Source organism: Passer domesticus, chromosome 1 (genome assembly GCF_036417665.1).
Source record: "Passer domesticus isolate bPasDom1 chromosome 1, bPasDom1.hap1, whole genome shotgun sequence".
Lineage (NCBI taxonomy): Eukaryota > Metazoa > Chordata > Aves > Passeriformes > Passeridae > Passer > Passer domesticus.
This window is the reverse complement of record NC_087474.1, coordinates 12,506,313-12,518,409: the sequence shown is the minus strand read 5'-3', so window position 1 is coordinate 12,518,409 and position 12,097 is coordinate 12,506,313. Positions and strand designations below refer to the sequence as shown.

Sequence of the window (12,097 nt, the reverse complement as noted above, 5' to 3'; positions counted from 1 at the left end):
AGCTACTGAACTTCTCAAAATAGATTAATATTTCAGAGAGGTAAGTTCAACAATTAAACTAATTAGTATGATTTGTGAGGGGGGACAAGATCCTAGGAATTCAATTTTAATTCTCTCTAGAGTCTGTAATTTCAAAATCTGGCTCAAGCAGCAAAGAAGCCCATGCAAAAAAATTGTAAAAAAAATTATGAATGAGGAAAGCTGGTAGATAAAACAGAATTGAGAACACTTTACTCTGCTGTATGCATTTTGCAAAGGTTTTCCAACGTTATCTCAGAGACAAGTGGTGGATAGCCAATTTAAAAACCTGATGCATGCTTTCTGCTACTTCCCAAAGCTTCCACTGTGCTGGCACCTGCCTGATTATCCTAAGTGAGCTCATTCAGCTCCCTAAGTAAATGAGGAAGAAATTATTTGGCAGAGTTCTCTGCTAGTTTACTGAGCTGTTTTAGTCTAGCAGAGTGGCAGAATTATCCTCTCTGTAACCAGTGGAACTGGCCATTAAGACACCCAGTCTATCTTGTCAAATACTTAGGTACCTAAGCAAGAAGCCATTTAGCAGCACCATGCAGAATTTGCAATGCTTTACCCCCTATAAAGACACTAAATAACTGATAAGCATCTTATTTAAATCTGCTTCTTTTTTTACTGATATAGATGGAGGCACCATTCATCTGTCCTATCTACTAAACATGATGAATCATAATTCTAATGAAATTTGCTGTCTTAGCTGATGAAACAGAAGTTAACTCACAGCTATATAGACATACAAATATTGCTGTCATAATAAATATTTTGCCATTATTTCCTCTCCTCCCAAGTGTTTGTGTTATTTCTCATATATTTCAGAAGATTTTTGTTTACTTTTTTCTAACAGAGTATATGCAATCAGTTTCCAACACACTAGAACAGATACATTTCAGTTGAAACAGAAGGCTAATGACAAACTACAGTACATATGCAAAATGAAGATATTTCTCTAACTTGTTTGATTATAAGTATTCAGCACAAAAGAAAGAACTTACTTTTCAAGCCAATGAATATATTGCATAAACCCTAACTGTTGGCTTAGAAAGAAAATTATTTCTTTTGTGTTGCATATCAACAGGTGTCTATAATATCTGCCTACATTTGTGTACCTGTTGTGACATGTGTTACATATTTCATGTATACAAGTATCCTGTCTCTGCAACTCAATCATCTGTGATTTAGTCTCATAAAGACCTACAAAAAGTCAAAAAAAGGATGAAGAACACCTACATGGACATCAGTAACTGTACAGGTTACCTTGTGCAAATGGCGTACATGATTCTCCAAAAAAATTTTAGTCTCAGTATAAAGTCTCTCTCCAAGAGGTTCGGGATAGGCCACACACAAAGCATAAATGTCTCTGGGCTCAAAGTCAAGGTTTGTATTAAAGTGTGAAAACATAGCAACAAAGTTTATGATTTACAGAACCCTTTCTTCTCCACACATGCAGTTCAGGTTTTGGGTTTTTTTTACATCAAGCAAAAACGACAAAATGGATTATTTTCTCAAATTAGTGTAAGTATTGGCTTGTGCAAAATCCAAGTTTACAGCATCAATCAATATTAAATTTTAAATACTGAATGCTGAGGCAATGTTAGAGATAAGAACTCAAAACTTCTGATAGCCCCATACCAATGTGGCTTCCACCTTTTATTTGCCATGTATAATATACAATAATCTCAAGGTGAAAAAGCAGTTTCCACGCACCATTGTTCTGTATTTGCAGTCAACATGAACTGCAACTCTTCTCATAGAATGGAAAGAAGCACTAATTAGATTAAGAACATGATTAGTCAAGTACAGAGCAGGGCAAACACATGGTGAAGCTGACTTCAAGTTTTCCTTCCTGGAATCCAAAACAACTTACTGTCCCTGCATTTTGTCCTCACTTCCACAGGTAAAACAATTTCAGGGGACACTGAAAATTAAATAATCACAATGGTGGTGTGGATAAAAGAAAGTCTATATTCTTTTTAACCATTATTATAATTTCAGTAATCCTGTTTAGATCACAGCCACAAAAACAATTGTACTTGCTAACTTAAACGGGCAGCAGCAACCTGCTGAGCCACCCTTAAGGTGGTTTTGTCCCTAAACTACCTTGTGGAGCTACACTTTTGGTATGTATTAGTTTTAAGAGTAACTTGAGGAAGAAAAGTTATGACTGAGAACTTTGCTTTCAGAAAAGCCAAGCAAGGATTAGGTCAAGCTTCACATGAACAACTGTGGAAAATAAACTAATTCTACAAAAATTACTTTAAAACATGGTTTAACTACTAAGCTTAAGCACTTTATAAAGCCAGCCATGGTAGAAATCAATAATTTAGTATATCACTTTAATGAAGAGAAGACACAAGATGTGCTTTCCTCTAGTCCACCCTAAAAAAAGCACATGCCTGTGTGCAAGGAGGTAGAAGACAGAGTTGAAGAGTCACCTGCTTAATCTACAGAACAGTGTCAAACTCTCATCACACAGCTTGTCAAATGCACATTTCATTTTTTATATAGAATTACTACTCAAAACAAAGAAGATTCTGATGCGGGAGAACTAATTAGGAAAAAAACCTTTATCTGGCAACAAGAATCTCAGAGACCCCAACCAGAATCTAAACTTGAGTACATTATTTCACTCACATAGATCATCTTTGCTAGAATTCTCCTCAGAATAGCAATAAGTGTAAAAGGGAAACACTGTAAACAAAACAGGCAACATTCACTGCTTTGCAACAGTAGCTCCCATTGCACCACACCAGCTTGCAAAGTAATGACCAATGAAATATCAAAACAAACTTAAACAGTGAAGAATGAAATATTCTATTAAAGAGATTGTAAAGAATAATTGGTTTTCACACTTTCCCCTCCCCAGGGAAATTTTCTCAGTCTAAGGATGGTGAGTAGTCAAATGCATCCTCAATATAAATCAAGCCAAAAGCCTCTTCATTATGCAAAGATATTTTTGAGAAATTAAACTCAGAATTAGAAACCTACATAGTTTGCTTACAGGCAAACTTTTTTCTCTTTTGATCCACAACTACACTACCTGAATCACCACAACCTACAGATCTCTACGACAAGAACACCTTACAAATTTAGAGGAAAGAGGCAGTTTTCACCACAGCAGCACAATGATATAGCAATATCAGTTTATTTCATGAAAGCAGCAAACAAAAATCTCTGATTTCATCTTGTGAAAAAGTTTCTCAGTTTTAATAATCCTATTTAAGAATGAAAGTGGTATCTCTGCCCCTTCATGAAAATGCACATCTTCCAAACATGCCTTTCTTTATTCTAGAGATCAAATTTTCTTACAAATGAAGAAAGCTGAATCTAGTACTTTTCTTTGACATTTGCCACAGTGTTTAATATCAGCAGATACACAAACTAAGAGCTTAATCACAGATGCACTTGAACAGGCATCTCACCCTCCTGTATCAAATGAATACTACTTGCTGGATATAAAGTTTCTCTGGAATTATACAAAAGAGAAGCTATCATGAGACTGAAATATATATGAGTGTATCAAAACTGTTCTTTCTTGCCCAATTTGTACTTGTTTCTTTATCCATTTTATCTTTCAGTCCAGAATCCAATTTTGAGGGTCATATTCAAAGCGTTGTGACTCTCATAACAAAAAATAAAATAAAAAAAATCTGTGAGGTTAAAGTAATCACTAATCATCACTGATATTTTACTCCATAAACTTAAAGCACATTTTTCCTGTGCTGCTGTCCCACAGAACAACAGGAAGAAGCCTTTACTGTTCAATAATTTATCTTTAATGGTGAAAGCCAACTGTGCTTCCAGTTCAGCATGAAGTTTTGCAAGGTGAGAAAGGCCAGAGGAAGCTGCAGCCACACTGCTGCCTAGGGGCCCTCACTCTGTATTGAGAACAAGAACATCAAAACCCTTCTGTGACTTAAGTACTTTGGTAGTTGCTATTTGAGGGGCATTACCCAGCAATGGGAAACTGAAGCACTTCCAAACTAAGAAACAACAACGAAGTTACTACCAACAAGAAAATACTCTAACCAAGGCTATAAAAACTCACAAATATTGTCCTCAGGGTTAAAAAAGCACCTAGTTAAGACTTCTCTAGGCAACCAGTGTAGAGCTTTGGGAAAATTTCTATTCATCAATCTTCTATAACAGAACCAAAATTTGTAGAGAATTTCAGGACTCAGTCAGAAAGAATCATGACCATAGGAACTTCATTTACTCTTCCTTCTCAGCCAGTTGTTTTTAAAAATACATATTTAAGTTTCTGGTTCATCAGAGGGTCCTTACAAAACAGTTCATTAGAGGAGGCAGAACAAACTTAGAGAAAAAATGGTGGAAAAAACCCAGATGGCCGTGCTGCATACTTTTAAAATAATTCTGTTTGAAGTACAGCTGTCCCTGGGTACTGTTCAGCTTATTTTAACTCATTGGGTAGAAATCCCAAGACAACAACAGGAAGAGCTTGATGTTCTACCTGTTCAAAAAGTTCTAGTTAAAAGGCAGTTACCAAAGTACAGAGGAACTACCCACCACTCTCTAACCAAGCCTTAAATTAAAAAGCACTCCTGTGCCTACTGAACAGTCTTGAAAGTGATACAATGTATTCACAATAACACCTCCAACAGAGACATAACTGTCACTCATTTACCAGATAATGAAACAAGTTCATACACATTTCTTCCTGCAGAGAATCTTAAAGGGAAATCTGAAGGTCAAAGGTGGATCACGATGACTCACATTTTAAATAAAGTGACATATGGTCTTTCAGGTGATTTTTTTCCAGCAGATTTTAACTCTTACACCGTTGTGGTTCCCAGCTCATTGCCATTTAGCATTTCAAGTATGAAGTAAAATGTTTATTTAAAGATAGGCCATGTTTAACAATAAAATTACCATAAGTTACAAAGGAAACACTATATTCAAGACAAACAAGTTCTGGGGAACTAGTGAGGCAAAAATTAGTTCTAGAAATTGAATATGTGCAGTACAAGCCTGTCATCCCTAAAATACTCTCAGCTTCCATACTCCACTGGATCTCAGCTGCCCTGAACAGCACAAGGGAAAGCTAACACTCCTTAGAATACACTGATGCAGATTGAAACAGTGATTGCTTGCTGTATCTTATCCTTTGTTTCCACATCACTGTATTGACTATACAGTACAAAGACCAACTGATACTATAATCAATGAAATAACCTGTATGGGTTTTATTGAAACAGTTCAAATAATTTGCCATCTTTCTATTGTGCTGATTAATCAATAAGAAAAAGAGTTAATAGAACATTTCCTTTAGAATTACTGAAGATGTTTAGAAACATTACTTCAAATTAAGTTGAATTTAAGAGAGAATAAAAAGTTAACAGGGAACAAGATGACGTATTTCTAAATGCCAACTTAACAAAAATATCCTTAATACTTCAGTCTTCTTTATGTATAAAACCTGGAAAAAGCTTTTATTCCAGCTGTATAGAACTACCAAGTTGTTGAGCACCCATTGAGCAGCTTGTGTTAAAACACAAAGTTTGGTTACAGCAAGCAGAAATACTAAACAACCAACATTCAAGCTGGAAGTTACACAGACTCCTCGGGCCATTCAGCCACAGACAATAAGCCAAAAGGCTCATGCCTGTGCCAAATCAGACACTAATAGTGCCACTTTCCAAGGAATGTAATTAAGAGATGATACTAAGTAAGGTCTTAAGAATTACATGCCAAATGATTATGCCAAGACTGCTTCCTGAGTCTGCTATTCATAAGCAATCCTTTTCTGATGTTCAATCAACTGGACTAAATCCCAAAAGAAGATCAACAGCAAACTTGTGTGCAAGGTCTCCACGTAAGAAGTTGTAAGAAAAAGTGTGACAAGGAATCAATACAACATCTCCTGCAACAATTCTTATTTTATATTCAAATCTATTTTAGATACCCTTGTTTAAATGTTTAAAGTTTTAAGCTGTGGAATTTAACCACTTGATAAAGACTGAATTATGTAATCCTCAAAAACTGCTTAGAAAGAATGACTGCAGAACAACTTCCCAGCATGTAAGTACCTACCTAATTATTTCAAATTTTTTTTTAATTCTGGAGTCACTTGAACTTGACTTCAGTACAAGGTGTCAGGTCATGCCCTCAGAAATTAATTACAAAATTTTTAAATGAAAGAGCTCTTTAATGTCTCCACCAGAAGAGACATTAGAAGCTAGGTACATATACACATGCACACATTCAAAACACAGGCACGTGGGAAAGCAATTCTGAGAAACAGTTAACGTGTTCAGAATGAGATGAGACTTTAGAGTCAAGCCCCCACCCAGAGAATAAGCTTATCTTGTAAAAACTTATACATAAGGATCTTCTCAGTGCTTCTTTTTTCACCCACAAGAATTAACAAATCAATGAATAAGTCTAAACGTTTCTTACCCCTCACTATTAAGCCAAACTGTTACCAATCCCTGCAGAACGGGTGCAAAGCCTCCTAAAATTCTTCAATTATTCACCACAATGTAATGGCTAATGAATATATAGACACAGGGCACAGTATAACAGGTTAGAAACATTATACTTCTTTTAGAAGAAGTTCACTGAAACTTAAATCTTGCAAAATATTACAGGTCCATTTTACACGTAAAACACAAACCTTTCCACTACAACAATGTATGCACAGCTGTCACTTGAACAGAACACCATATGAAGGCAGAAGGAGTAGTTATTCCTGAAGAGAGCTTAACTGTCACAAGTAATAAAGCAATAACAGTGCAGGGAAAGGCAGAAAGCTTTTTAATAAATCCTTGCTGTGGAAATGTCTCGTATGGTAGTTATCAGTATAGTTAGAAGTGCAAAGAAGAGGGAGAAATCTTTATACAGAACAACCTCATCATCCCCCACATCCCAAATTTAAAGATGTGCACTCTCTGTCTTGGGTATTTCCCCAGCTACACACAAATACTTAAACATACAAGAAAACCTCATTGTCAGAATAGGGGACATGCAATACCTGTAAGAACAGCTTTAGCATAAGCTAAGTATTAGAGCTACCAAAAGTGACTAAAACTCAGGCCACTTTACATTTTATCAGCATGGTGATTTTCACATAGACTACTTCCCAAATATGCAGAATTTCCCATTCCTTTCAATTTATTCACAGTCTTAATAACAGGTGCAGCCTAACAACACGCTGCTCAAGATCACTGTTATATAACACAGGTTTACTCTGTGCTAAACACATCACACAAACACATTAAGTCAGATTTTTCACTTAAAGGATACGAGAAGCGATCGTTCCACGTTGCTCTTTCAACATAATCCAACATCACAACAGCTTTAATCGTTGTTAGAAGTTTGTTCCATGTTTCATCAAAGTCAACTACTCGTGGTTTCAAGGACATTGTGGGGCTTTAGTGTTAATCTGTAGAAGAATTAAACATGTCAGACAACATTGCACAATCATTAAAAAAAAAACACACTTCCTTTGAATTTTTCAGTTTAAACTTTGTACACCGTTGCACCACTATGACAGAGTGACACAAAGAACACCCACCCCCTCCAAAATGAAACTCACAATCCCTCATTTTTAATGCTTTGGAATGGAACATTAATGTTCCATAAGCATGAGTAGCCTATAACATAACACAAATTAATCTAACAGCATCACGCTTTGTGAAGTTCAGTATCTCACCAAACTATTCATTTAAGAGTGTCACATGAAGAAAACAACTTTCCTGTAAATTCTGATTTGTTCACTTTTATTCAAAGACTGTTTCAACTGTATCTAAGAAAATGTGGGGTAAGAACAAACTAAACTACTACCACAGTATCTGAAATTCCTACTGTCAGTTTGTAGCCTATGTTCACCTCAGGCTTTCATGAGACATTTTTGGTGTTACATTTGAAAAGCCACAAAACCCAAAAGCTTTGATTGGAATGTGAAAAAGAAAACACAGGGCAATATGCAGAGCTTGTGCAGCTTACTGCACTATGCAATAGGACAGTGACATCTTTCAACTAACACATAGCGTGAAAATACAGAAGCTGTGCCAGTAATTTCATATTAAAAATAGCAGAAGAGATTTATTGCAAAAAACCACAACCCACTCAACATTAAATTATCTAAATAAAACTAGGGAAAAAGTACAGTAAAAAAGTAAAGATTTAAAAAAGAGACAACTGTGAAGGCCTCTTGTTCCACCAGTCTCTGTCTTATGCACCTAATCTAGAAAGGACCTGATGTGTGACATGCCATGCACAAAGCAAGTCCAGCTCCTGCTCAGAAACATGACATTGTAAGACTACAAAAAAAACTGGAAAGAATACTTCTATTTCCATTTCAAACAGATAGACAAGTGACTCTTGTCTTTCCAAAATTTCAAGGTCAGATGGGAAAGTAGAAAGCTAGTGACAGAGTTTGAGCCCAAGAGGCAGACCTCTGTAAGGGGAAGAATCAAATGTCATGCAAAAAAACTATTTAGCAACCAGCTTACTACCTTAACCACTACTGGCTCTCACAGGATATACCACTTCTCAGTTTAAGAAAAAAGCAATGAAATCAGATGCAACTTTCAGCACGCATGCATACAACCCACCCCCCTGACTAATGAACCAAGCTCCTCAGCTGCTGTAAATGTTGTCATATTTGTGACATGGTTATTAATTCAATCCATATATGTCGGCAGGAGCTCACACTGAAAAATCAGTGAAGTGACAAAGATTCACCAAAAAAAGCAAGCTGAAAAACACACTGATGTACGTTTCACAGAAACATGAACCTCAGCAGAGGCAGACAACAGCTCACTTCCAGGACGGGAGAGGGTGAAGTGGTAATCTTCAAAAAGTCCTAATACCCTCTTATGAAAAACTTGAGACCATTTCCAGCTGACCCCAATAAAAAAAAATCATGGTCCACAAAAGACATTAATAAAAATAATAATAAGTGCTTGTAATAATGAAGCTGTACTTGTGCTATATTAGAAGTCACTGTCTTGGAAACACACGTGGTACATCCAAGGTAAAAGAGCCCTTTCTTCAAAGCGAAGCAAAACTGAGGGGAAGAAGCAAGGGTGAAGAAGAAGTCCTCCCCACAGTACATCCCAATGTCATTAATCAGTAACACCGTGTTCTGTATGATTAAAATCTAATACTGTGTAAAGCATCCACATGGTCATCCAAGTATTCTGAAGTGAAATAGTTTAAGATAAAAGTTATTTGGCATTCTCTTACAACTTTAATGGAAATATGAATTTAAATGTGTTTTAGAGACATTTTATCAAGTATGGTGTAACTTTTACTATAAGACACTGGGCTTTTTGGGTATACTGTGCTTCAGTATCAGCAATGCACAAGCTCACCAACCTGATTATTAAACGTCTTGTATTGATCATGGTAAGAACTATAGGAGGGCAGAATATCTACCCTAGGGTTCAGATTATTCAGGGTGTGGGAAGCCCTATCTGTTTGATAAGCCCTAAGGTAAACAGATGTTATTGAAACATATTTACTCAGCAGGATAATGAAAGGATGCTGCTTCCATCGCCTCATTTTTTAAAACACACCGCTGTCATACTGCATATATTTATTCACAAAAATAAACATAGCATTCTGTCCGCTATCAAAGAACGCCCCAAATTTCCCAGCTATTTAACCACCTGGATAAGCAGAATTCCAAGCCCGTGGCGGGTGCGCAGCCACAGGCAGGAGCACTCGCGGCAAACAGGTGACCAGGGCTGCCCGCCCGCGCCCCGCTCCCCACCTTCTCCCTCCGCCAAAACAAAAGCGAAACTGGCCGAGGCGCAGCCGGCGGATAACGAGCGGCCCCGCCGGAGAGGCCGCGCCGCGCCCTCCCCGCGGGGCAAGGGCAGGACCCGGGGCAGGAGGCGGCGGGCGGGCGCTGCCGCACAGGCACCGCCGGGGGACGGGGCCCCGGGGCGGGGGGCAGCGGCGGGGCCGGGCCGGACGGGGCAGGGCCCGATCGCCCCCGCGCACAGCGGCGGGGTCGGGACCGCCACCTCCCCGCGAGCGCGGCGCTCCCTCCCCTCAGCGCACCGGGCCGGGCCGGGCGAGGGCGTTACCTGGCGGCCCGGGGCCCGAGTCAGCGACCCCCGCCCGGCCTCCCTCGCTCCTGCCCTCGGCCGCGGTCGCTGCCCCGTTCCGTCCTCACAGCGCTGCCATTACCCAAAGCCGCTCGCGCCCCGCCCTCCGCCGGCGCCGCCACTGCCGGGGTCGGGGCGCGGCCCCGCGGCCCCGCTCGGTGCTGTTGCCGCAGCGCGGCCGCCTCACCCGCGGCGCCGCCGCCCCCGGGTTCTCCCCGCTGGGCTCTCCCCGCCGGTCGCAGGACGAGCTGGGGCCGCCGGGTCCCGGCGCTCCGTCACTTTCCGATCGCGCCCTCCCCCGCCGGAGCAGCGGCTTTTGGTACAGCCCGCACTGTACGGCGAGCGCGGGCGGCCGCACTTCCCAGCGGCGGGGCGGTCGCCGCGCACGCGTCGCTCCGCCTCCATGGCGGGAGCGCTCTCGTCCCGCGCCTTCCCGACATGGAGGCGCGGGGCACGGGGGCCGGAACGGGCCTCTCCCGCGGGCTTCGCGTGAGCAGGTCGCCGTTACCTCAGAAGGTGGAAGTGTCCCCGCCCCGCCGCCGGCTCCAGCAGGGAATTCCCCCAGCTTCCAGCACCCTGCTCCGGTGCGGGACGCCCCGGCTGCCCCGGCAGAGCGCCCGCCGTGCCCGCGGGGCCTCGGCGGAAAGGGGCAGCAGCGAGCTGTGGGGTGGCAGTAACAAAGTAGAGCCGCTGTGGAGACCAAGTAGCCGGGCGGGCTCACGTGCCCCGGGCGCACGTGCGCGCTGCGGGAGCCCGGGCGGAACCGGGCCGGGCCGGGCCAGCGCCGCCGGGTTGGAAAACAAAACAATGTTCGTTTAGAGCGCTTAGTGGTGCAGCTCTCTGTAAGAGACAATCGTCTTTTGGAAAAACGTTTATTCCTGAAAATTCTCCATTGTTCAAACTACTCAAAACTCGCGTCAAAATAATTGCTTTCCCTGTTTTCAAATCAAGCCCTTGCCCGTTTCATTTCCAGTGCATGCAGTTTTATCATTAAGCCTTAATGCTTTCCTTTGTGCTCACTTTTAAAATTTTTATTAGCTCCTTCTAGACATTTTAAATAGCACTTCAACTTCCTCTGTTTTCACCCTAAACCCCTTTATTTTTCTATTCTGCTAGTTTAAAACTCTTCTATTTTCTGGGGCGGGGGGAGGTAGGTTGTAACTTCAAGCTTTTGAGTGCTTGTTATTTTCTGCAAGTGTTGGATTTTATCTGTGGCGCTTTCCCCTTTTTTTAAGGACCAAAGGCTCTTTTTTGGTGGTAGCGTTAGCCACAATCTTGTGAGTTAAACTCTTAGAAGTTCAAATCTATGCTGGCACAATTTAATAATGCTATTTAACTGTGCTGTGTGAATGTATTAATTGTACAAGATCAGATATCAGAAGTTAGACAGCTGTTAATGAACAACATCCTTATCTATACACTACCCAAACATTACACACTACATATTTTCTACATTTCTGTTATATAAGGAAGTTTAGTCCCGAGTTAACAGTTATAAACTGGAAACGTAGATACAGGAAAGGAGGTATTTTCAAAACTAATAATTTGGGTTGTTCAGCATGGAAGAATCATGTAGTAATTTTCTGAAATTATGAATATTCACAATAAGCACAGACTGTAATTAGGTACCAAATCTGCAACTATTCTGCACACTCTGTTCTACAAGGCTGCAGTTGAGGAAGCACAATTAGGGAGTCACAATTCAGAGGAAGACCATTAATACTTGTTCTGCTTTTATGTAAGGTATTTAAAAACTGTTCTTGGAATTAAATATATTTAGGAAATAACAATTTAAATGTGTTTGGGAAATAACAATTCCAGAGAATTACCACCTGAGAACACAGAACGTGGCACTGCAGGAGTCAGATGAGCAAGCGGTGAGCATTACTCTGTGTGTTGCTAAGGTCATCTTGCCACTCCCACTGTGCTGCCTGTGCTTCCAAAAGAACAAAGATTCTCATACAGTCCATTAAAAAATAATTACAATG

The 12,097-nt window shown here is 40.5% G+C and overlaps 1 protein-coding gene across 4 annotated transcripts in view; it reads right to left on the bottom strand.

Annotated features, from left to right (window-relative positions):
- Positions 1–10,765, bottom strand: part of CUL2 (cullin 2) — a 41,918-nt gene extending 31,153 nt beyond the window's left edge. Inside the window, exons 1-3 of one of the 4 annotated variants that reach the window (XM_064394362.1) lie at positions 10,618–10,765; positions 7,294–7,432; positions 1,288–1,390 (exon numbers count right to left, since the gene is read on the bottom strand). In XM_064394362.1, coding sequence (XP_064250432.1) covers positions 1,288–1,390; positions 7,294–7,412 — 222 coding nt within the window. In that variant the 5' untranslated portion in view covers positions 7,413–7,432; positions 10,618–10,765. Of the gene's footprint in view, positions 1–1,287; positions 1,391–7,293; positions 7,433–10,088; positions 10,439–10,617 lie in introns of those variants that run through there. The other 3 variants (XM_064394441.1, XM_064394507.1, XM_064394280.1) reach the window with 3 other exon arrangements.
- Between the last annotated feature and the right edge of the window lie 1,332 nt (positions 10,766–12,097).